The sequence below is a fragment of the Lepisosteus platostomus genome, chromosome 4 (genome assembly GCF_059453375.1).
Source record: "Lepisosteus platostomus isolate fLepPlt1 chromosome 4, fLepPlt1.hap1, whole genome shotgun sequence".
Taxonomy (NCBI): domain Eukaryota; kingdom Metazoa; phylum Chordata; class Actinopteri; order Semionotiformes; family Lepisosteidae; genus Lepisosteus; species Lepisosteus platostomus.
The window spans coordinates 47,906,221-47,928,148 of NC_142614.1; the positions used below are offsets into that span (position 1 = coordinate 47,906,221).

General features: G+C 41.3%; 2 protein-coding genes and 1 long non-coding RNA gene across 4 annotated transcripts; all 3 read right to left on the bottom strand.

Moving 5' to 3' along the window:
• Window positions 1–1,158: 1,158 nt before the first annotated feature.
• LOC148673329 (uncharacterized) lies at window positions 1,159–6,643 on the bottom strand. The gene is made up of 6 exons (XM_088630811.1): window positions 6,535–6,643; window positions 4,037–4,148; window positions 3,036–3,138; window positions 2,521–2,621; window positions 1,997–2,146; window positions 1,159–1,334 (listed from the first exon to the last, which is right to left on the bottom strand). The coding sequence occupies exons 2-6, from the start codon at window positions 4,146–4,148 to the stop codon at window positions 1,159–1,161; spliced, it is 642 nt and encodes a 213-aa protein (XP_088486937.1). The 5' UTR covers window positions 6,535–6,643.
• Window positions 6,644–7,759: 1,116 nt separating this feature from the next.
• Window positions 7,760–10,461, bottom strand: LOC148673330 (ribosome-releasing factor 2, mitochondrial-like). Its single transcript, XM_088630844.1, has 4 exons — window positions 10,312–10,461; window positions 9,719–9,904; window positions 8,554–8,669; window positions 7,760–7,920 (listed from the first exon to the last, which is right to left on the bottom strand). Exons 1-4 carry the CDS (start codon window positions 10,433–10,435, stop codon window positions 7,792–7,794), a joined length of 555 nt encoding a protein of 184 aa, XP_088486970.1. The 5' UTR covers window positions 10,436–10,461; the 3' UTR covers window positions 7,760–7,791.
• A 4,749-nt stretch (window positions 10,462–15,210) lies between these two features.
• Window positions 15,211–16,636, bottom strand: LOC148673331 (uncharacterized). 2 transcript variants are annotated; one of them, XR_015936205.1, is made up of 3 exons: window positions 16,609–16,636; window positions 16,013–16,065; window positions 15,211–15,366 (listed from the first exon to the last, which is right to left on the bottom strand). It is a non-coding gene; the product is annotated as an uncharacterized LOC148673331 (long non-coding RNA). The 2 variants fall into 2 exon arrangements; XR_015936204.1 differs by lacking the exon at window positions 16,609–16,636 and adding an exon at window positions 16,174–16,423.
• Between the last annotated feature and the right edge of the window lie 5,292 nt (window positions 16,637–21,928).

The following is a 21,928-nucleotide window of genomic DNA, read 5'->3' on the forward strand; positions in this document are numbered from 1 at the left end:
ACATTAAAAGATCACCATGTTCACAGCCCTGCTATGGAGCATGTAAAAGCCACTAAAGAAAAAGATGCCAGCATGATCCACAAGCAGACAACTTCATCATTCTGAATATGTTAACTAACTCAAACCTGAAGAAGGCTCCACAGCCGAAACTTTGTGTTTTCTTTCTTCTCTTTTCAGCATGGAATAAATCTATTAGTTGTTCCTTTGAAGCCTACGCATGCTGACGCAGCTGAACTATGTTAACTGTTGCTTTTAGTATATTTTGGGTTTTTTTGTCTCAGCTTTTTTTGTAGGCGTTGTTATTTGTAAAGGTGGCGTGTGTCTGTGGGCCATGAGCTGTTGTGGACTGACCCGGCTTTGATGCCATCGAGGAAGTTGTGTGGGGGTGAGCTGAGCAAGTCTTGCTCCTCTGCCACAGTGTACTGCAGGAACCTGAGGGAGTTCGGCCTCTGAAGAACACAAAAGACACAAGCCTTTAACATTCCTTCTCAGTTCCTAACCCAGCTGGGCTCTCACTGCCAGTGCATTCGCACAGCTTATTGTACTTTTTGTGCAAAGCAAAATAGAAAAGACTTGGGAATGAAACCTTGAAACCTCCTGAAGAACATAACCAAATAAAACTACACAAGCAAGCTCTTATCCCTTCCTTTTTCTGCACATTTAAATGATGATATGTGGGTTAGAAAGGCCCTGGTGTGTTCTGACCTCCTCGTAGTCCACTGCCTCCTCTTCTCCATAAACCTGCAGGTTATTTTCCGTTGGGCGCCCTGTCTGGCCGGCCTTTCCGGAGTCCCTGGGCATGCCCTGGTCCCTGTCGGGCAAGGGCTTTGTGCCTCTAGAGATCGGGGGCACGGGTTTAATCCCACTGAATACACAGCGGCAGGTTGTGGAGCACATCTGAGAGGCTCTGAGGAGCTCTGGGAAGGTCCTTCCCTGGGCTTCACCTGAAGAACACAGACAGGGCTTACACATACTGTCTGAACATAACGTTCTGAGAGGAAACTATATTTCCACTTCACCTTTAAGAAGAATAAAGGGTGAGGACTGCTTGTCTACTGTGAAGGCTGTAGTGGTTAGTCAGGATGGCAGTCTTCCTAACAAGTTGCCATTGTTGCTAAAACACTACATCAAGTCCCCTGCTCTTTCACCACATGGAAGTCAAGTTGTGCAAATCAACCTGACTGTAACCACTACCAGTCTTCCACCTCTCTCTCTGTCAGAAGGGTTGGTGGGGCTCAGGAACTGCATGTCCGAGTCCTCTCCACCACTGTTCTGTGACATCCTCAGGAGCCCTTTCTTCCCTGAAACCTGGGGCTGGCAAGGCTCTGGGATAACTGGGTGGGGGAAGCAGAGTTGCTGGGGTTAACAAAAACAAAACCCACCTGTATTCTGGCCAGAATCTACTGCAAATGAGTTTGCTTACTCTGAAGGAGCTCCTTGGGGTTTTCTCGGTGAATCTGGAGATATCATCACCTTGTGAGCTTTTGTCACCTGATGATCTACTGCCTTACAGAACCAAAACTTCACACCCAATACTCAAAACTCTGTCACGCCATCTGTTGGTGTGTTGGTACAGCTGGAACTGTAATGTGTACAGTAATGTGAACTGGCATGGCCACACCTCAGAGTTCAATAAATCCTGGGTTGTGCTGTTATCTCTAGCGCGGCTTGATTTGTGCCCATTGTCTACAGATCAGTTCACAAGTCCTTGAGAGTTCTAAAGGTCTTTGAAACAGATTAGTTGTTATTAGTTATAATAACATTTCTTTTCAATGCTGCTGGAGAATCCTGGATCATGGATAAAAAGGTAAGTTTTTTTTATATACAGTTACGAAGGTCGGATGTCAGAAAGAAATAGTATCAAGTCTGTAATAAATCCCTCTTTACAGGCCATGAGAGAGTTTTTGTTACCAGTGAGCTTTTGTACAGTATGTAACTCTGGTACCAGTCCCTGTTATCATTAGTGACATCTTAACCAATGGTGCTGCCGACTCACATGTGGGGATTCTGGACACTCTGCGGGGCACTCGGCCCGGGGGTCTGGCAGCAGGAGGGGACACCACTATCAGCCTGTCCTCCTCAGGCTCAGCAGGCCCGTTAGAATAGATCAGTTGCTGTCCCACTTCACTCACATCTGAGGTCACCCCTGCAAAACAAGGTCAAAATTTCTCAACACCCTTCAGAAATGTCACCCTTTTCACCAATCTCACAACACCACAGCCCACAGTAGCAGACACACTGACACTCGCACCACCCTCAACACAAGGAGGGCAAATGCAAGAACCGACCAAGAAGGAAAATAGGCAAGTTCTTTATTTCTTTATCTCTTTAACTCTAAATGAGTCCCAGCAGACAGGAAGTTTCAACCTCTACTGTCCTGTATTGCTCAAACCTAGAGCTGTACTGATTAGGTTACTTTCCATTTTGCCCAGTCCCACAGATGGTTACTCAGCACACACTCATACACACAACCAAACACATTCAAACAAATGACAGGCCAGCAGCTCCAGCTGTCAGCACCTTGGTTGGGGCTGTACTCCACTCTCGAAGCAGCCATCAGCCTTCTGGAGGGGACTCCAGCCAAGCGAGGCCTTGCTACTGATGAAGGGGAGTTATCGGACCTGCAGGCAAGACACAAATGGAGACAGTGGAGAAAAGTGAAAAAATGATAAACACTGCTCTGTCATCTTTACAGAGTTCGAGCAGTGTTGTCAACTGTGTTCACTCCCTTGCCAAGTTCACAGTCCTGCTTTGAAGCACATAAAACCACAAAAGATGCAAGCTTGGACAACAACAAGCTAATTTTATCAACACTCTTCACTCCAGCCCCCACAAAAAAACAGAAAAGATGTTTCTAAAAGTAGTAGGCTACCTGTGTGGCAGTAAGCAAAAACTGAGTAACAAGTTTGGAAAACGAGCTTCAGTGCACTGTTTATGAAAGCCACAACCGTCTTGAGTTGTAAAGGCAGCATTTTAATTGCTCTGAATGTGTCTGCAATGTGTACATTTCTGAGGGCCGTGTGTCATGGACAGACCTGGGTTGGGCGTTCGGCGGCACAGGCTTGATTCCATTGGAGAAGCAGCGAGAACGCACAAGCGTGGCTTTAGTTAGCACAGGGCAATTCTCAAGGGCTTCACCTGAAGGACACAGTAGGAAAGGCATTCATGAAAAATAAAAAAAGCAACTAGATCACATTTATTTTCTAACCACTTTATTTAATTTAGTGTTGCAGATAGCACGCCAGGAAGTGAGCCAGTGCTCACCACTGTACCACCAGCTGGAAGGAAAACTAAAAGATACTCCAGAAGCAGGGTTGAGAAACATTGCTTTAATACTGATCAGTTACAAATATCAGTCTCTGAAGAGGAATAATCTTACTCCCTAGCTTGCTGCCAAGTTCAGAACAAGCTGCTACTGTATTTTGCCATGACAGAGTTTGGGACAGGGGAGAAGAAATAGAGGCAGCAGAGGGCAGATGCATTGAAAAGCCAGGAATCAACAAAACAGGTGACCACACAAACACCAATAATGGGAATCAGTGCACTTTGGCAAAGCAGGTTAATCCCATCAAAGCTCTGTTAATTTAGTCTTAATTTCAATTTATCTTGATCACATCCTCAGCTCTGACAGGGACAGCAGAAAATCTTTTTGTTCAGCAACTGCTAATCATGCAAGACCTCTCAATGTGCCTGGTGTTTCATGCATATAGCACTGCACACGCACAACCCACTTCACCTCCTCCAGCCCTGCCAACATACTGCATGTTACTGACACAGACTACTCCCTACCAGGAGCACATGTCTTTTTCCTCACACAAGGAGGGAAATGTACTTCACTTTCTTTTACCACACCATGGACAGAAATGTTTGGAATGATTTTGGTGGAGTTAATGCAAGCCTAAATTACTCCTTTTTCTCTGGATTCAGAATTAGCTAAAGAATTCAAAATAGACTGTATACACACTGATAACTACAGTTCTCAACTCATTACTCAGCCTGAAATTAATAGTCTAGAAAGTATAAATCAGGTACTTACCAATGCGTTTGGCACGTTTGGCATTTTTCTGACTTATATTCATTGTTCTAGTGAACTGCAGGTCTTTCTCAGAGGAGCCACTCAGGTGGGGAGACCAGGGATCTCTGTCCATCTGAGAGGCAGGAACAATGAAGTTCTTAGTGCTTGTTAATCCTCAATGTCTGATTTCCAGAAAAACAGCAGTTTTTGTAGCAAATGCATGTTTTACTAATTTACATATTTTATCATTTCCATGTACTGTAATTGAATCTGAATATCCTTAAATATTTGATGTAGAAAGAGTGCAAGAGACATTTAAAACATGTAGATCAGTTTTAGCTACCATGTTGACAGACAGCTGATATAGTGATAATTTGTATTCAATTTAAGTACAGTTCTCAGCTCATCATCTCTACTTTCATTTCTTTTGAGAACATGAACCTGAGGACTCAAGAACAGTAGTAGCTTATGTAATCTCCTTCTCTTCCAAGGAGTCCAAACAGTAAAATCCTGTTTGCTTCAATAAAATGTCCAAATTTGGACAGTGATATCACTGGATCCAGTCTACTTACTTAACACAGTTTTCATTACAAACTATTCTGATTTGCTACTTTAAAAATGACAAGTATTAAAACTGACACTCAAGCAAAACTCCTCAAAGAGTTGTGATGTGTTATCTGTACTCAACTCAAGCATTACAATAGTAACATCGCATATTGACAGATGTAATGGAATGTATAAATCAAACACGAAAAATATGGGATTACAAACATTCAGACCTGTATAGACTGTCCTAAATCTCTTCTTAATGATTTCATAAACCAAAATGCAGCAAACTCTAAGCAGGCAGTTCTATTCTATAATTTACAACTGGAGAAACAGTAATAGGGGGCTGTACTTACTGCTAATATTATCTATTTGCTGATTTGTACTTGCAGAGTTTATAAGCAGCATGTTTATAAAAGATGAATGTTAATGCAACTCAGCTCCTTGATGATTTAAAAAAATTATTAGACATACAGATTGTAATCTGAAGAACAAAGAGAAGCCACCCCTAACTGTATATAGATCCCATTTCTAGCTGCTACTTCAAGGAGCCCAGATTGGGCCTTAAGACACCTAACTAGGAATCCTGTTAAAAGCACCCACAGCTCTCCAAAGTAACAAGCAGCCCAGCCATTTTATTGAAGCATCAATACCACAGCATGTTTCAAGAATTAATTCTCTTTTAGTTTCAAGTTGTGGCTCTTTTGCTACAAAAACTGCTTGACCCTATCTATCTACACTCCTTGGATTTTTAAAAACTAGAATATCTCTCACATCTTTCATTTTTATGGATTCACCAATCGACTGAACTATAAAAGTCTGAACATTTAATTACCTAATGTAAGTTTAGAGGTATGGTGAATACAAATGAATGCAGTATTATAAATGAGATTTTACTACTGTTGCAAACCTTATGTATTGCTTCAATGCTGAAGGGAGTAAGCTACACACTTCTTGTTTTATACCCAAACATTTTGTTTGTAATTTTATTGTTCTAATTAACATGAAAAAATCATCATAAACACCCAGATGCCTATAGTACAATCCTGTCTGGCGATTGATATTACCTATGTGATATGTATACCGATTATTAATCTTTATTTTACATAGCAGTTTTCAGAAAACATTCTTTCTTAGGAAAGTGCACATTTAGGAGAGATCATTGTACCAAATAAATCAATATACAGAAGACAACATGCAGAATACATCATAAGATCTATGTGACTGCCAGGGTCTTAAGGTCAGATCTGAAAACAGACTACAAGGTGAGACTACTAGAAAGCCTTATCATGCACTGTTCATAATCTGGTAGAGAGGACAAAAACTTGGCAATATCAGAAGAAAAGACAGTGTGATCAGGGAATTAATTTATTGGGACCATAAAACATAAGAAGAAAAAAAGGTACTTTGAAGTCTGAAAGAAATTCAGTAGAGATACGGATTGTGCATACAGAGTATGTACTGTATTTCATGACATGGGTGACGTTTTGTAGAAGAACTGGCACAAGAAGAAATAGACAGAACTGGCTACTAGATGTTTAACGGGAAAGATTTATTTTCTTAATACGATGTGTGGTTCTGGTGTAAAAAAAACAGCTCCTGGAAATGTACTCAGTAGTGCAGAATCAGACTTACAGTAGGTGAATGAAGTAAGCACACATCCAAAAGTAACAAGCCCAGTGCTCGAATTCACACCCCACTCTTACTCGTTATCGTTTTCGGATATGTTTGTTTTTCCATTTATAAAAATGTCGGCTTTAAAAAAACCTTTCTATTGCTCCTTTCTCCAGCTAACGATTCTTGTGTTACACGCACGTGATATTAATTTACTTTTAAAATATTACACCAGACTATTTCTAACTATTTCTAACTAATAGAAAAATAGTGAAACACTAATGTTATACCAGATAAAGTCTCAGTGAAAGCAACTTCTCTTAAAGGGTACTGTAACTACTCCTAAAATCTATAGGTACCTTTCTGCTTTGCTGCGGTATTCCTAATCCGATAAAGTTTTGCTGCAATAGTTTGCCACTCTCTTGACCATTACTACCGGGCGTGCAATACGTTTTTTTTTATATATGCCCTGACGAAGAGAATGAGCTAAAGCAATAACCTACAGTATGAGAAACTACGATCATTTTAACCCCTTGAGCAATCCGTCACTCTCTCAGTAATAATGCAATTGTGAGTTCAGAGATGACGCGCTGATCGCTGCGTAGCGCTTTACAGATTGAGCACGTGACCTATATAAGACGCGATCTGCGAAAATGACGTTCAGGTTAATTGAAAACAAATGCTCGGGTGAAAAAAATATTTTGCAACTTTGGAATTTGGAAAATGCAATTCCAATTACAAAATCCGACCTCGTTCATCTTTTTTGTGGAGCTAGAGTCGCGTTTTGAGATGAAGAAGGTGGAGGAGCTGCCACTGCGGTGAATGTTTCAGTGAGGAGGAGTGGGAGATTGTTCTTCTTTGTATTGCTTCTTGACTAAAAAAAAAGTTGCAAATCTGTTATCTCGGTGTAACACTATCGATGCTCCACCCTCGAGATTATTCCCGTACTTCAGTTCCACCCCTTCGGAAACGTTAGGTTTGAGCAACTTGCTCATCAACACTGTGCTCACTCATGTCTCCCACCGCAACAGAATGACGCGTGAGGACTCCTTTGCTTTTGAGGCGAGTACGGTTGCCAGCCGACCCTTGTGACCCAGAAAGTCCCGCATTTGAACATTAAAGTGTCTCCTGTTGGAAGAGGTACTGATATTTGCAGCCCTAGCAACACTCCATGTTAAAATATGTCCCGTTAAACTCAGTTCAACCATGACCTAAGACTCCACTGTGGAAATAAGACTGAAAGAAGAAGGCACTAGCTTTCTTGGGGTCGTTTTTAATGCTTCTGCATTTTAATTTTTTATTGATGTGTGTAAAATGTTACTTTGTTCAGTACATCTTAATTTATCCATAACAATCACCTATTCTACTCTTAGAGCTTTTGTACATAATTTATTAAGAGAATTGTAGCTGGTAATTCCAAACTTTGAAGTCAGTTTAGTGTGTTTCCAAAGTTATATCCTGCAGCAAAATGGATGACAACACATGAAAGGAAATGCAGGTCTTTTCAACCCCTTCTTAAAAGACAAAGCCCAGTTTACATTTTGTATGAGCCTGATGCTTTCAAGAGTTAAACAGTTTCTTGTACTCCTTGTTTCAAACATGTTTGGCTGAAGGCTTCATGCCACTCCTGTCATTCGGCTGAGAAGGGTGTTCTGATCATGGGCAGTCATGGCTTCGTAGCTGGACAGTTCCAGTGTGAAGGTGGCAGTGCCAGATGTCAGAGCGCAAAGGACTGTGAAGTAACCCTGTGAGAAAGATGAACAAAAGAAAAGTCATTTTTGTAAAGAAATGCTCACTCCCATCACACTCCATTGTTTCCTGATGAATACTTTGTTAAATATGTTTTTAAACAACAATGCCCATATTGTAATGAAACCTGAAGGACAAACAAGCTTAAATGTTCTATAAAAAATATAAACATTTATTCTGTCACTAAAAACCCAGTCTTCTGGCCCGTCTATTCATCGATAAATTTGAATAGATTAAGACTAAATTGCAGCAATAAACATTTAATATAGCATTTGATATTTGAGTTGTATTTTTAAATCAAATTGAAAGAAAACAAACTGATTTTGTTGTTAGCATATTGGTCTAACAAAGCCAATTGTAAAAAACAGCACAACACTTCTAACCTCTATGTATTGTGCCCTGGGCTACTCAGAACATTTAACAATTGCATCTTTAACTTCTGTCTTGCAATAAGCAATGACTTTTCTTTCTACATATATTTCTCTCATGTTTTCTTTCATCGGTTTATTCATTTAGGGGACTACTTTCTAGAAATGAGCCTTCCATCATGATTTCAAACGGGTTGAAGAAATTGTATTGTGCTGCATGATTATCCTAGTCTTCATCTTTTCCTTTTGAGCAAATGTTACCTTGTGCATACAGCGAGACACACAGGCTGAGACCATGGCCATTGATGTCCCAGGCTGTATGCTGACAGAGTAAACTGTAGTGACCACATCCTGCACCGGGAACCCCAGCAGTGGACCTGGAATTACTTTGAATGGCATTGGAGAATCAGGAAATGGCTGCATATGTAGAAAGCACATGGACAAACATGTAAAATTGCAGCTTTTTAGAAGCTTTTTTGACAGTGCACCTACACATCCACATCATCATTTGATGATGATGATGTTATCCGGTCAGTCGGATCCGACTCTCGGCGATTCTATAGGCCATCTCTCGCCACGCTTTCCGGTCTTGGACTTTCCCTTTCAGCTGTTCTATAGCTTAACCAGTGTCCGTTTTGTTGGCGTCGAGCCACCGCGTTCTTTGGTGGCCTCGTCTTCTTGTTTCACTGACCATTCCAAGCATATTTGCTTTCTCCAATTGCCGGAGTCTGGTGATCTTTCCCTAAGCAAGATTTCTGGCTTGATGCGCTCCAGAACCTCTTTATTGGTGACCCTTGCTGTCCATGGTATCCGTAACAGTCTTCTCTAGCACCAATAGCTTGAAAGCATCCATCCTCTTTCGGTCAGCTTTTTTCAGGGTCTAGCTTTCACACCCATACATCATCATTTAACACTACCTAATTCAAGCTGAGTAGTTCAGAACCTCTCTTCAGCTGTGTATACACCATAAATATGAAATACTCCTTACCTTAGTTAATTAGACAGCATAACATATGAAAGTATAATTCTAGAGGACTTATACAATTTACAGAATGTACATCACTATTTCAAACACGTCAGTAAAAATTGACACCCTAGCACCAGAACTTGATCTCCACTACTGACTCTTAAGAAGTTAAATGAAAAGTTGTTCAAAACAAAAGATATGTAAACAACCAGAGTTTATGCAAACTGTAGTGCTTAAAAACAATGCTTCAAGGTGAGCCTTCACATACATGACTTTATTATTGCAATATCAAATGAGATAAACATTTTTTGGACATTTTGTCAAGCTATAGTACACATCCTCTATATTGGAAACCATTCTTGGTATCAGAATCTGAAACTGACCCAAATAATGGTGCTTCAATAACCAAAGAAAACTGCCTGTCACTGATAGCCCAAATCCATTTAAGAGCCCCGTTACCTTGGAGATAAGCACTTTGTATTCCATTCTCCACTGCCTCTTTCACATCCAAAGGAAGCTGCTCTTCCACACTGTCCTCAAAGCTGATGGCAGGGGCAGCAGTGGAGCTACCCTCTGCGCAGGGGCTCACTCCCAGCTCAACTGTCACCAGGTGTCTCTTGTCTCCAATGCTTCTGTCCAATGTGTCTGACAAAGGGAGAACGACGACACTCAGGAATAGTTTCAGAACAGCAGGCTCTGCAGCAGATTAGAACGGGTCAAGCTTCTGTAGAGGGTAGGGAAATGAAAGAAAAAAACGAAAGCATTTTCTACTAACAGACACAGAAAAAAGAAACAATCCATACTTTCATAAATATTGGCTGGAATGCACACCAGGCAGAAATGCTGACATGTGATTTGAGACACCTAAAAAACCTGCAGTCATTTTGTAGAACACACATCCTATATCCTTGTGAAGAGGAATTGTGACATGTTATCAATGATGAGCCCTCTAAGAAACTGATGTCCACTGATATACTGTACAGCACAAGCAATTGTTACCTGTCAAAGTGAAGATATTACTGGCATATTGTGCCGAGGTGTGAATGTGATACCTGTGGTGGAAACCGACTGCAAGATGGTTTCCCTGTAGGCCACCTGTAGTGGTCCAAGGTGAGTCTCAATGCCATATTCTCTTCTTATTCGATCATGAATGATCTCAATGTGTAGCTCCCCCATTCCACACAGTACAGTCTTTGAAAGAATAAGGCAAATTAATTTGACAAAACAGTAGAAATTAGGTGCTGAATTACAACAGTTAGCTGTACCAAGGTGCTATTGCTTGCGTTGTAACAACTTTGGAGTCTGCAGGGCACTTGTGTCCTGCTAATGCCTTGCTTTCTAATGCCTTAGCCCTTCCTTAACAACATCAAAAGACTATGGTCGAAAATTAGTTTATGTTTACTAAATAACTAGGCATGAACTCCCATCTCTTCTCACTTATGGTCATAACTGGATCTAAATCCCACTTAGGCTCATATAGATAATAAATTAATTCTTCTGCACACCCAATCACACATTATACAAGGATAGCATACACCCCTGAGTAAGGGCCCCTTAACCCCCACTGCTCCAGGGGTGCTTTATACTGTAAATGGCTGACACTGTGCTTGAGCCTCAAGCTTCTCTCCCAGTCCGTGTCTCATGGAGAGCAAGTTGGAGTATGCAAAAAGACAAATCCGTTATACAAGAAGTTGAATATGGCCAATAAAGTGATCTTTTCTTATAAATGGCCAACCATAACTGAGTTTCCTTGAGTGGAACATAAAACTGAGTTTGTTAGATGCCCATCTTTTACTGTATCATTGAATTCTGCATAAATTAATCATTCAGGTTTATCTGAGCTATAGAAAGACAGACAACTCCACACTAGACATATCAAAGGAAGGTGTGCACATTATCTTTACTCTTTTTCTACAAGCTGAAAACATGGGAAAATAATGCCTTAACTTTCAGGCCAGTCAGGGCATGCTCCAAGTCATCCAGAACAGCCAAAACAAAGCCTTTTAGCTGGGTCTGAATGCACCTTAAACCCAAACTCTGCTCACTTTATTAGTAGAGGGCAACACAAAAAATGTATGTAAATTTGATTAAAAGACAGCATTTAATGAATGTCATTGCTGAGTATTTAGTGTCAGGGAACCAATCAGCAGAATAAGAGGATCCTTATGCAGAACCACAAATCCTGTATAATGTGGAGTAGCACAGGGACAAATCCAAACACATAATCCAGGGACTTAGTCAATTGGAGAAGCACTGAGTCCAGTAACTAGGGAAATCCCAGAAAGACAATCCAAAAAACAAAATCCAAAGAGAATGGTCAAAAAGGCAGGAGCAAAGATTAGGAACCAGCAGATCAATCAAAAAATTTAGAAACACACAAGAGGATACTTTGGGAGGCTTCTCAATAGGGAGCATAAATTGGCGTGAGGGAACTTTAAATACTAAAGGGAAAGGGACGTGGTTGGATAATTGGTCTGGGAGTGAGAATTTATGGAACCTGGTGCATGTGGGAATGTGATGGGTTCAATTAGGAATGAGATTGTGAAACAGTGGGTTTGGGAATGTAATGGCCTTTGTGAGGGAGAGTGTGGGGTGTGACATTTAGCATGTCCTCTTTTTGAGACCTAAAACATCGGTCTGACTGGGATTTATTAAATTCCAAAAATTTTCATTTTTTGGATTTTGTTTTGCTTGTTACTCAGACTGTGAAAGAAACATAGGTCTACATATTTTTATTAGTTCCATGTATTACCGGTAGATGTTTTGAACTTACACGCAGCGTAGCTTGAAAAGGTTTTTGTGTGTGTGTGGCTTTTTATGATAGATACTTTATTGATCCCGTGAGGGAAATTGCAGTGCAACAGCAGCTTTACACAGTCAACACAGCCACAGTGTAACAAATGATACAATAATAATAATAGTACAATACATACAATACAATCAGTACAGTGAGGGTGCACTAAAAGAGCTACTCACAGTCCGGACACACAAAGAACAAACTAGAACAGAACAGTAAGCAGAAAAATTGTATCACACATATGAATATACAGTAAATATAGATGTAAATATAGATAAAGATATAAATATAAATGTATTGCACGGGTCCCTGGCATGTATTGCACAAAAAACGGATGTAAACGGGAAAAGAAAAGAAAAAGAACAGATGTAGCAGTAGATGTGTAGATGCGTTCAGTCCAGAAACAGATCACTGTCAATGTTGCCTCTGCTCAGACACAAGGTGGATGCATTGTACAGTCTTATAGCAGAAGGCAAGAATGACCTCCTGTAGCGCTCCCTGTCGCACCGTGGATGAATCAGTCTATTGCTGAACGTGCTCTTCATTTCTACAAGCCTGTCATAGAGGGGATGGGAGATGTTGTCCATGACAACATGATTCTCCTCTCAGCCACTACCTCCAAGGGGTCCAAGTCAGACCGTATTACAGAGCTTGCTCTCCTGATGAGCTTGTTCAGCCTTTTAGAATCCACTGCTCTAATCCCAGGGCCCCAGCATACCACTGCGTAGAAAATGGCGCTCGCTACCACTGACTGATAGAACATATGTAGCATCTTACTACATACATTGAAGGACCTGAGCTTCCTCAAGAAGTAAAGTCAGCTCTGTCCCTTCTTATAGATGGCCTCGATGTTCTTAGACCATTCCAGTCTATCGTCGATGTGCACTCCCAGGTACTTGTATGAGTCCACCATCTCCACGCCACTCCCATGGATGTAGACAGGAGTAGGTTTGACCTTTTTCCTCCTGAAATCTACCACCAGTTCCTTTGTCTTTGTTACATTCAGTTCCAAGTGGTTCACCCCAGACCACTCCACAAAGCTGCTGACCAGTCCTCTGTACTCCTCCTCCTGCTCACCCTTGATACATCCCACAATTGTAGAGTCATCTGAGAACTTCTGCAGGTGGCATGACTTTGAGTTGTGCTTAAAGTCCGAAGTATAGAAGGGTGAAGAGGAATGGAGAAAGAACTGTCCCTTGAGGTGCCCCTGTGTTACTCACTACCTGTTCAGACACACAGTTCTGAAGTCTCACAGACTGTGGTCTGCCTGTCAGGTAGTCAGTGATCCACGAGGTCATGGAGGGATCGACTTGCATCTCCTCCACCTTCCTCCTTAGAAGTAAGGGCTGGATGGTATTGAGGGCACTGGAGAAGTCGAAAAACATGATCCTTACAGTGTTGCCAGCCCTGTCCAGGTGTGAGTAGGCCCTTTGCAGCATGTAGATGATCGCATCCTCCACACCAACTCTGGGCTGGTAGGCGAACTGTAGGGTTTCTCATGGCCATGAGAAATAGCAATGTTTAATTTGTTTCATTATATTTCAAAATGTTTCGTTAAAATTTATCATTTTTGCAACCAATGAGGACTTCTCCTAAGTTATGATGTCTTCATTTTTTCCTCAGATGTGAAGACTTCTGTTGTTTTAAAAGGAAAAAAAAACTTTACATTTAAAATAGGGTTATATTTTAGTTTTTTCCATGTTTGCCAATATGGAAGAGAAATAGCAACCCTGCAACTGTTCCATAGTTCAGTAAGAAGTTTAAAAATAACTAGAGTTTAAATTGATTTTTTGGTAAGAAAAAGTAATAAAGATTCATTACATTGGAGGCATGTGTCAAGTGTCGATTCATTAAAAAAATGAAAAACTTTCACAACCCAAAGCAAGGCTGGGAAAGGTCAGAGGACTTGCCTCGTGTGTAAAACACTTAGTTGCAGCATTCTAGGTATTGTCGTTTAAATGCTATTGGCTTATGAGCAGCATCCCACTGCATAGTGCCACTTTAAATAAAACCAAGAAAAAAGATTCACACCACAAGGCTTTGTCTGTCTGTCAGCAGTATTGTGTACAGTATATAGTTGACTCTTACCTGAATGAAAACAGGACATAAAGAAAGGGTTTCAGAAATCCAAGCTTTATTCCCTGCTTATAGGCTAGATAACTGGAGACTACTTTGAGTTTGTTTCAATGATGTTTTGACTTCCTGTGGTCATATGCGGGTTGTTTGCACGAACCCATATTGACCAGTATTTCTCGCAGTGTGAATGTATGCACACAGCGGTCCCGCAGTGTTCCAGTTAGTTACGCACTATGGTAACAGTCAGGTATACCTTAAAACTCTGGGCTTTATTCCATAAAATACATGTACATTCCATGCAAAATGCAAGGGTTTGATAAGTGTTATCAATTTCTTGCAAACATTTTCTTTGAGGGCATTTTTGACAACATTCTCCCTCAGGGCAATGCAGTGTATATAACCCAAGCTATAGATCTGCGTTAGGGTTAGGGTTAGGGTTCAGATTGCTTCAGAGTTTCCACAATCTTTCACTCATTTACATGCAAAATATCCTTCACTCAATCAAAATATACTCCTGAAGGGACCACACATCCAAGCCAAACTGAAGAGAACATACTGTATCAACAATGGTAAGATTCTGTTTTTGGACAAGTATACTGTGATTGGAAAGTTTGTGTTGAATGGTGTTTACACAAGAGATCTATTGAATCAGTCAAAAGAAAATAGCCAGATACTTTCTGGGATTGAAAGGAATTTCCTATGCTGTCAGGTTAAAAGAACTCTCGGAAGGACCCATTCAAGTATTCCAAATCTTCAAAGGCATTGATAGACAGAGTTAACGCCATAGACATCTTCATAATAAACAGTAAATCAAACTTGGGAGTAAAAGTAGAAACTAAAAAGGAAGTGCAACTTCAACTTCAGCAACTTAACTTAGACTGTCGTTAGTGGCAGAAATTAGTTCAAGAAATAACTATAACATTACAATACATACAGTACAGAAAGGGTGGGGAATAAATGTAAGTACAGCAATACCACTGCATTTATGTTTCCATGATGTGCTTGAACAAGTACTGAGCCAACATTCTAAGGCATATGAGCCACAGGCAATACATAAAGAATGGAGAAGCAAGGTCAATTATGATTTCAAAATAACGACTTTATTAAGCACTTGAAACCACCAAGAAACAGCAGAGAATAGTATAAACACAAATAACACAAGATCTGTCTTTTCTGATGTCTTCACTGTGATGTTTCATTCTCCACCATTACGTCTCTTCTTCCACTTGGAAGTCTAACAGACACAAAGGTGGGAGAGTTGGTAAAGGTGGAAGTTGGCACCAGGATAGACAGACGGGCTGGGTGATCATGTGCATGAAGCATACAGAATACAATACGTCCATCAATCAGTCAAGCAACATCACTGGGAGCCTCAAGCTCCAGCCCACCTGCATTTAATTAAGGGTGTACCAGAACAGGCCTGCCACAGTACTTTCATTTTTCATCTTTCACACAATTCAGTAATGACTTTAATTCATTCACTGATTATGAATAACATACATTGACAAAAATAAAGTAGTTTTTAATTAGTAAGCGATACCTTTAAATACATTGGAAGCTAAAAATATTCCAGATTAGTTTTTTGTGCTAAGTACTATAAATGTAAAAAGAATAACCTAAAAAATGCATTGGTAGAAATGTATTACAATATTTAATCATCTGCAAGTTTCTAGAGCACATACTACATGTAATATTCATTTTAATAAATTAAACAGTCCGGCTGTTAATGATGTATATTGTCCCCTATTAAGTGTTTGTGAATGTAGATTGTGATTTTATAAATTTTAGACCTACATTTTCAATTTAAAGGAAATGAAATGTTTCTGTTTTAAAATTAGAGCTGTACTGTAAAATACAGGACCGCAGATCACAGACAGTACCTTTTGCTCAAAGTCGGTGCTTCAGGGAAGACAGCAACCGCTGTCCAAAGTGTCTGAAATGACAAATCTTTGCATGAGACTCATTGCACCACGGAGTTGCAAAGCTGGCTCCTTGAAGGAAATCACCATCTTACCCGTCTAGGAAAAGAGCAAGCTTGTACCTGGTTTCCTGGGAGGCGTCTTGTGCCAGCCGAGTGGCAGCAGGCAGGATGCAGCTGGTGAGTTCCCTGGGGAGGTTACGTGCGCCCATCCTCTCCACCAGGACCTGGGGTGCTATCTGCTTGTGTGTTCTCATGTGTTTCTGGTGTGAGTGTGCACGTGTCCGTGTCTGTGTGTCTGTCCTGTGACGGACTGGTGACAAGTCCAAGGTTTGGCCTGATTTACACCCACTGTTTGCAGAAATAGGCTCCAGCTAACTCATCACCATAAACTGAAGAAAGTGGTTAGAAAATGAATGGATATTAGCATTGTAGTAAACATTCTTTAGTACATGCTTTGATTTAAAGCTCCGTGAAACGTAAATGACCCTTCACAGCTCCTGAAGTCAGACCCTAAGATTCTGGGTATTATTCTATTCTGTATATTTCTGCCCTCACCTCAGACCTCCATTCAGCAGTGCGTTGACTGCACGAGCAGGGGTACATGAAGGATGAATGTGTTGGATTCTCCGGCTTTGTGCAGCAGCACCTTAACTGTGTTGCCCAGTTCCGGGTCCATCCCTCTCTGCAGGAAGGTGAACATGTCTTTCAGACACACCACTGCCATCCTAGACACAGCTGATCGCAAGTTCTTCACCTGGGGAAAGGCAAACCACCGTCAGCACTGCAGAGCCTCGTCTGTACCCCTCTCTTGAACCATTCTCTATAAATGGTTCAGAATGGATACAAAAACAGTAAAAAGCAATCATACAAATGAACAATTAATATTTTGGAGAGATCACACCTCCTGCACGAGCGCCTGGGAGACATTGTGCAGTCTGCTCTTCAGGATGGCGGGGTGATGCTGGAACAGACGCCTTATGAAGGTCAGTCCGTCAACCTTCCTCTCCCTTAATTCAGTGAAAGGAAAGAAATATATCAACCAGGACAAAGAAAGAGGTCTAACTGTATAGAGCTATGGGCAGCAAGGTCTATATTTTCACTAGTCAGAACTGTATTCAAGAAAGCGGAATAGTTGGATGCTGATTGTACTGCTTTATGCATACCAGTCGTCAGAGGCCAGAAACTGAAGGCTCTGGGTGAGGGCCAGCTCGGAGATGCTGATCTGACCTGCGATATGGGGGGTACTCTTCAGAGGCAGAAAGAGACGTTGTAGCGGTGAGGCTTAATAATAAGGCAGAATTAAGTGTTCTGAGCCTTCCCAAATGAGGCCCCATTTCTCTGTTCATCTCTGTGGTGCAGCCACAGAGAAACTATTCATGCAACATGTTTTCTTTTGATAAGGACAGCTCCCAAAGGGGGATGCACTTAGCTAAGCCTGGCTATCATGATCAATGGTCATCCATTGGCGCCTATCTGTCTAGGGAGTGCCAGTTGGACATCTGGACTGCATTACTAAGTGTCAGGACTAAGTGACTCATATCTCACCTTGATCAACCAATCAGGGACTGGTAGGGCCGAGTAACCCACGTGGGACTCTGATGCCCATGGAACTTTCAGCCAATCAATGAGCTGAAGTTCCTCCAGGTAAAAACAGGCAACACAAAGAGCCTGAGAGATTCAACAAGATTCAGATTCAGATTCAACAAGATTCAGATTCAGATTCTAAAGGGAATTCAAAGGAGAATTCCAGGGCAGGACGGCCCAGGAGCAGAAGGCTCCCAAGGGCAGGACATTCTCGCAGGGCGCCTCCTGACCATCCTGAGACTCAGCCCGGACAACCACGGAACGGCCAGTGTGTCCGAGTGCCAGAACTTTCCTTTGTTCTAAGAGTCTAGAGTGGAGGTTGCCAGAGAGTAGCCAGCAGCAGGCCTCGTGAACAGGTTGGAACTGTGGAAAGCTGAATCACTGTTCAGAACTAGCTCTTCATCAGGAACGAACCGGTCCTCTTCCTGACTTGCTGGGACTCACAGTCATCTTTTCTCCTGTGCACAAACTTTGCTAGTTAATGCCAACAATGAGCACGGAGCCAGAGAGCGCGGATTGGACAGCAACAGCCTGCAACTGTTTCTTTGTGCCCGCAGGAGATCTGAATCCCCAAAGATTGGATGAGTATTCAACTTCAATGCATTACAGCTCGAGAATTCAATTGTTATCCCAACCAGTTGATATCAATTTAATTCCTAAGAGTTATGTACTTGTTTGAGTATCTAATGTAGAAGTTATAACCAAGTTCATTTATGAAACGGTCTTAATGAATGATATACTGAACGTATGTCCTCTTGATATGTATAACTCTTTGTAACTGACCGAATATACCTTTTGTATTCTGATAACCCTCTCGATAAGATCTGTTAGGTTTATATGCATATTCTATGTATTAATAAATGTATCCTCGTGTATTAGTACCTGTGTGTGCGCGTTGTTTGAGTTATGTCGCATGGTTGGATTCTAAAGCCATCAAAAGAATCAACTTTGTGATTTACTGCTACAATTAATAATTGTCTCAGTAAATGCCCAAACCCTACAGAACTGGTGCCTTCAGAGAGCCACTATGATTACATATTTGGCGTCCCTGAACCGGTTTTCCCTACATTATTTGGCGTCCCTGGGTCGGTTTAATCTACAACGTTATCCCTCTCCTCTGCAGATCCATCCCCCCCTATCATGCGCAGGCGTTTCTTAAGACTCCCCACGCTCCTCCACTGGTCCTGGACGTGCCCCATCTTGTGTGTCTGTAATAACAGAAAAGCACAAGTTAACCCTGGGGAATCCTGGCCCGGCTCAGTTTTGAGACCAGCTGGACTAGTCCTGGTAAACTTTTTTACTTTGAGTCCTCTGAAATATTTACTGTTGGACCCCATGACATAAATTGTTTCACAGCACTGAATTGTGATTCATAGTATTCATATACATATACTTGCATTTTATTTTGATTTTCCTCTATATTTTGCTGCTGTAACATAACTTACAGCCATATGACAGCAACTCTATAATGCTGCTGATATAATTAAGTACAGTACATAGATGAAAGTGCCATGCAAGGGATTTGATAGGTGTTTTCTAAAAGCAAGCTAAAGGCTTTCACAAGTTATCCACCAGAGTCTACAAAAAATGTAAAAATGTTTAGATAAATAACGGTGCCTGATCATTGAAGGAAATCTGGCTGGTCCCAAAATGATCAAATCCCTCAAATACCACTGATGCAAATACCACTGTAGATGGAAATAGAACATATTAGTCCTGTTTCATTGTTATTTCCTATATACTGAACCCCAAGGTCTACAAAAAAATTAAAAATGTTTTAATTTCTGAGATTTCTGAGATAAATAACTGTGCCTGATCATTGTAAGCAATCTGGCTGGTCCCAAAATGATCAAATCCCTCAAATACCAAATATATTATAGATGGAAAAAGAAACATATTAGTCCTGTATCATTGTTATTTCCTATATAGTGAACCCCTGAACAGATTTTTGCTGTTTGTTATTATTGGGTCAATTCCTTTCCAGGCTGTATTTTTACATCTAAAATACTCTAATATTCTATTCCAGAATACTGTCTGTATAGGGCTTCAAATACTGTTGTTGTGAATATTAGGTCAGTACGTAGACAGGACTTGATCATAATATACTGTAGTTACACTTGTGTGCTATGGCATTACAGTATGCAGAGTACACACGTATGCTGATGGAGACATTATTACTAATCTTGATTGTTTTTGATGTCTTGATGTGAAGTGTTTATAAATAAATATACTTTAGAAGGTATTATAAAAAACTAGGACATTGATGAAACACAAAAATGAAAGACCTACAGAGCATTTTCAAACTCAAAAGTTTTGTTTGTAAAAAACTCAAAACAAAAGCAAAGAGAAATAAAGGCCTCTTACTCACCTCCTCGACGTAGGGGTGACTGTTGTGTTGGACTGCCTTTCCATAGACTCGCGCCAGGGGCTCGACACTTGTGTTGCCAGTGCTGGTGCATCAGGCTCTGCTGAGAAGCAACTCGAGTGGAGCTCCCCAACACTCCTATAGAGACAAAGTGACCAAAGCACTGGCCCTGAGACTTAGACCTGCACTGAGCTCTTGAGAACCTATGAACAGATTTCAAAACTGACATTAATAACTGCATCACCTGTTTTATTTTTAAAGTGTTAGTGAGTTGGAATGTATGATTTAATTACAATGCCTGACAGGCATCACTGAAATGGACGCAACAATATTAAAATAATAATGTGATAATAGCCAGATTCGACTGAAAGCAACTCACCAAATTGAGGCTCAGAAATTACACCAACAAATTGGTATGACTTTAAAAATATCACAACTCTGCCTATGTTACAAATGTGTTGACTACAAAAACTCTATCATCATGATCCAGAGTCCCATTGACTACATTAGATTAGTTAAAGCCTGCATTCCCATCTGATATTATCATTCCTCTGTGGGCTAACTATCACATAATGCATCACATAATGCATAATTTAACAAAGAATCAAGGCTTAATAGTTAATTTTCCTTTGTTTTTCCTCAGAAAAACTAATTATCCTTCAGAGCCAGTCCTTGTTATCATTATTGACATCTTAACCAATGGTGCAGCCGACTCACGTCTGGGGATTCTGGACACTCTGCGGGGCACTCGGCCCGGGGGTGTGGCAGCAGGAGGGGACACCACTATCAACCTGTCCTCCTCAGGCTCACCAGACCCATTAGAATAGGTCAGCCACTACTCCACTACACTCACATCCGAGGTCACCCCTGCAAAACAAAGTCCGCATTTCTCAACACCCTTCACCTTTCAAAACCCAGCAGACACACTGACACTCATGCCGAAGTACAAATGACAAAATCAACTGAGAAAAATGTGGGCAGGTGTTATTCTTTATTTCTTTATCTCTAAATAAGACCCAGTAGGCAGCAATAATGAACAGCTACTGTGTTTTCTGTGGACAAAGACAGTTTTTTCACTGATGAAAATGACTAGGAAATGCAGTAATCTAGTCTAGAAAAGAAAAAACTGAAACAGACTGTGCCCCATTCAAAACCCAAGCTGTAATGTTTAATTACTGTTCAGTTTTGCCCAGTCTCACAGCTGGTTTCTCAGCACACACTCATACACACAAGCAAACACATTCAAACAAATGACAAGACAGCAGCTCCAGCTGTCAGCACCTTCGGTGGGGCTGTCCTCCACTCTGGAAGCAGCCATCAGCTTTCTGGAGGGGATTCCATCCAAGCGAGACCTTGCTACTAAAGGAGGGGAGTAATCGGACCTGCAGGGAAGACACAGAGACAGAGGAGAAAAGTGAAAAAATAATAACAATCAGCACTGCTCTGACAGTTATCTTTACAGAGCTGGAACAGAGCTGTCAATTTTGAGATCCCCAACCCCACAGGCAAGAATGTTGTGATGTCCACCACTGGTGTGTTCTGACTTCCTCATAGTCCACTGCCTCCTCTTCTCCATAAAGCTGAAGGTTACTTTCCATTGGGCGCTCCAAGGGGCGCCCTGTCTGGCTTGCCTTTCCTGAGTCCCTGGGCATACCCTAGGCCCTGTCGGGCAAGGGCTTGGTGCCTCGAGAGATCGGGGGCACGGGTTTGATTCCATTGAAGACACAGCGGCAGGTTGTGGAGCACATCTGAGAGGCTCTGAGGAGCTCTGGGAAGGTCCTTCCCTGGGCTTCCCCTGAAAAACACAGACAGGGCTTACACATACTGTCTGTACATAACGTTCTGAGAGGAAACTATATTTCCACTTGACCTTTAAGAAGAATAAAGGGTGAGGACTGCTTGTCTATTGTGAAGACTGTAGTGGTT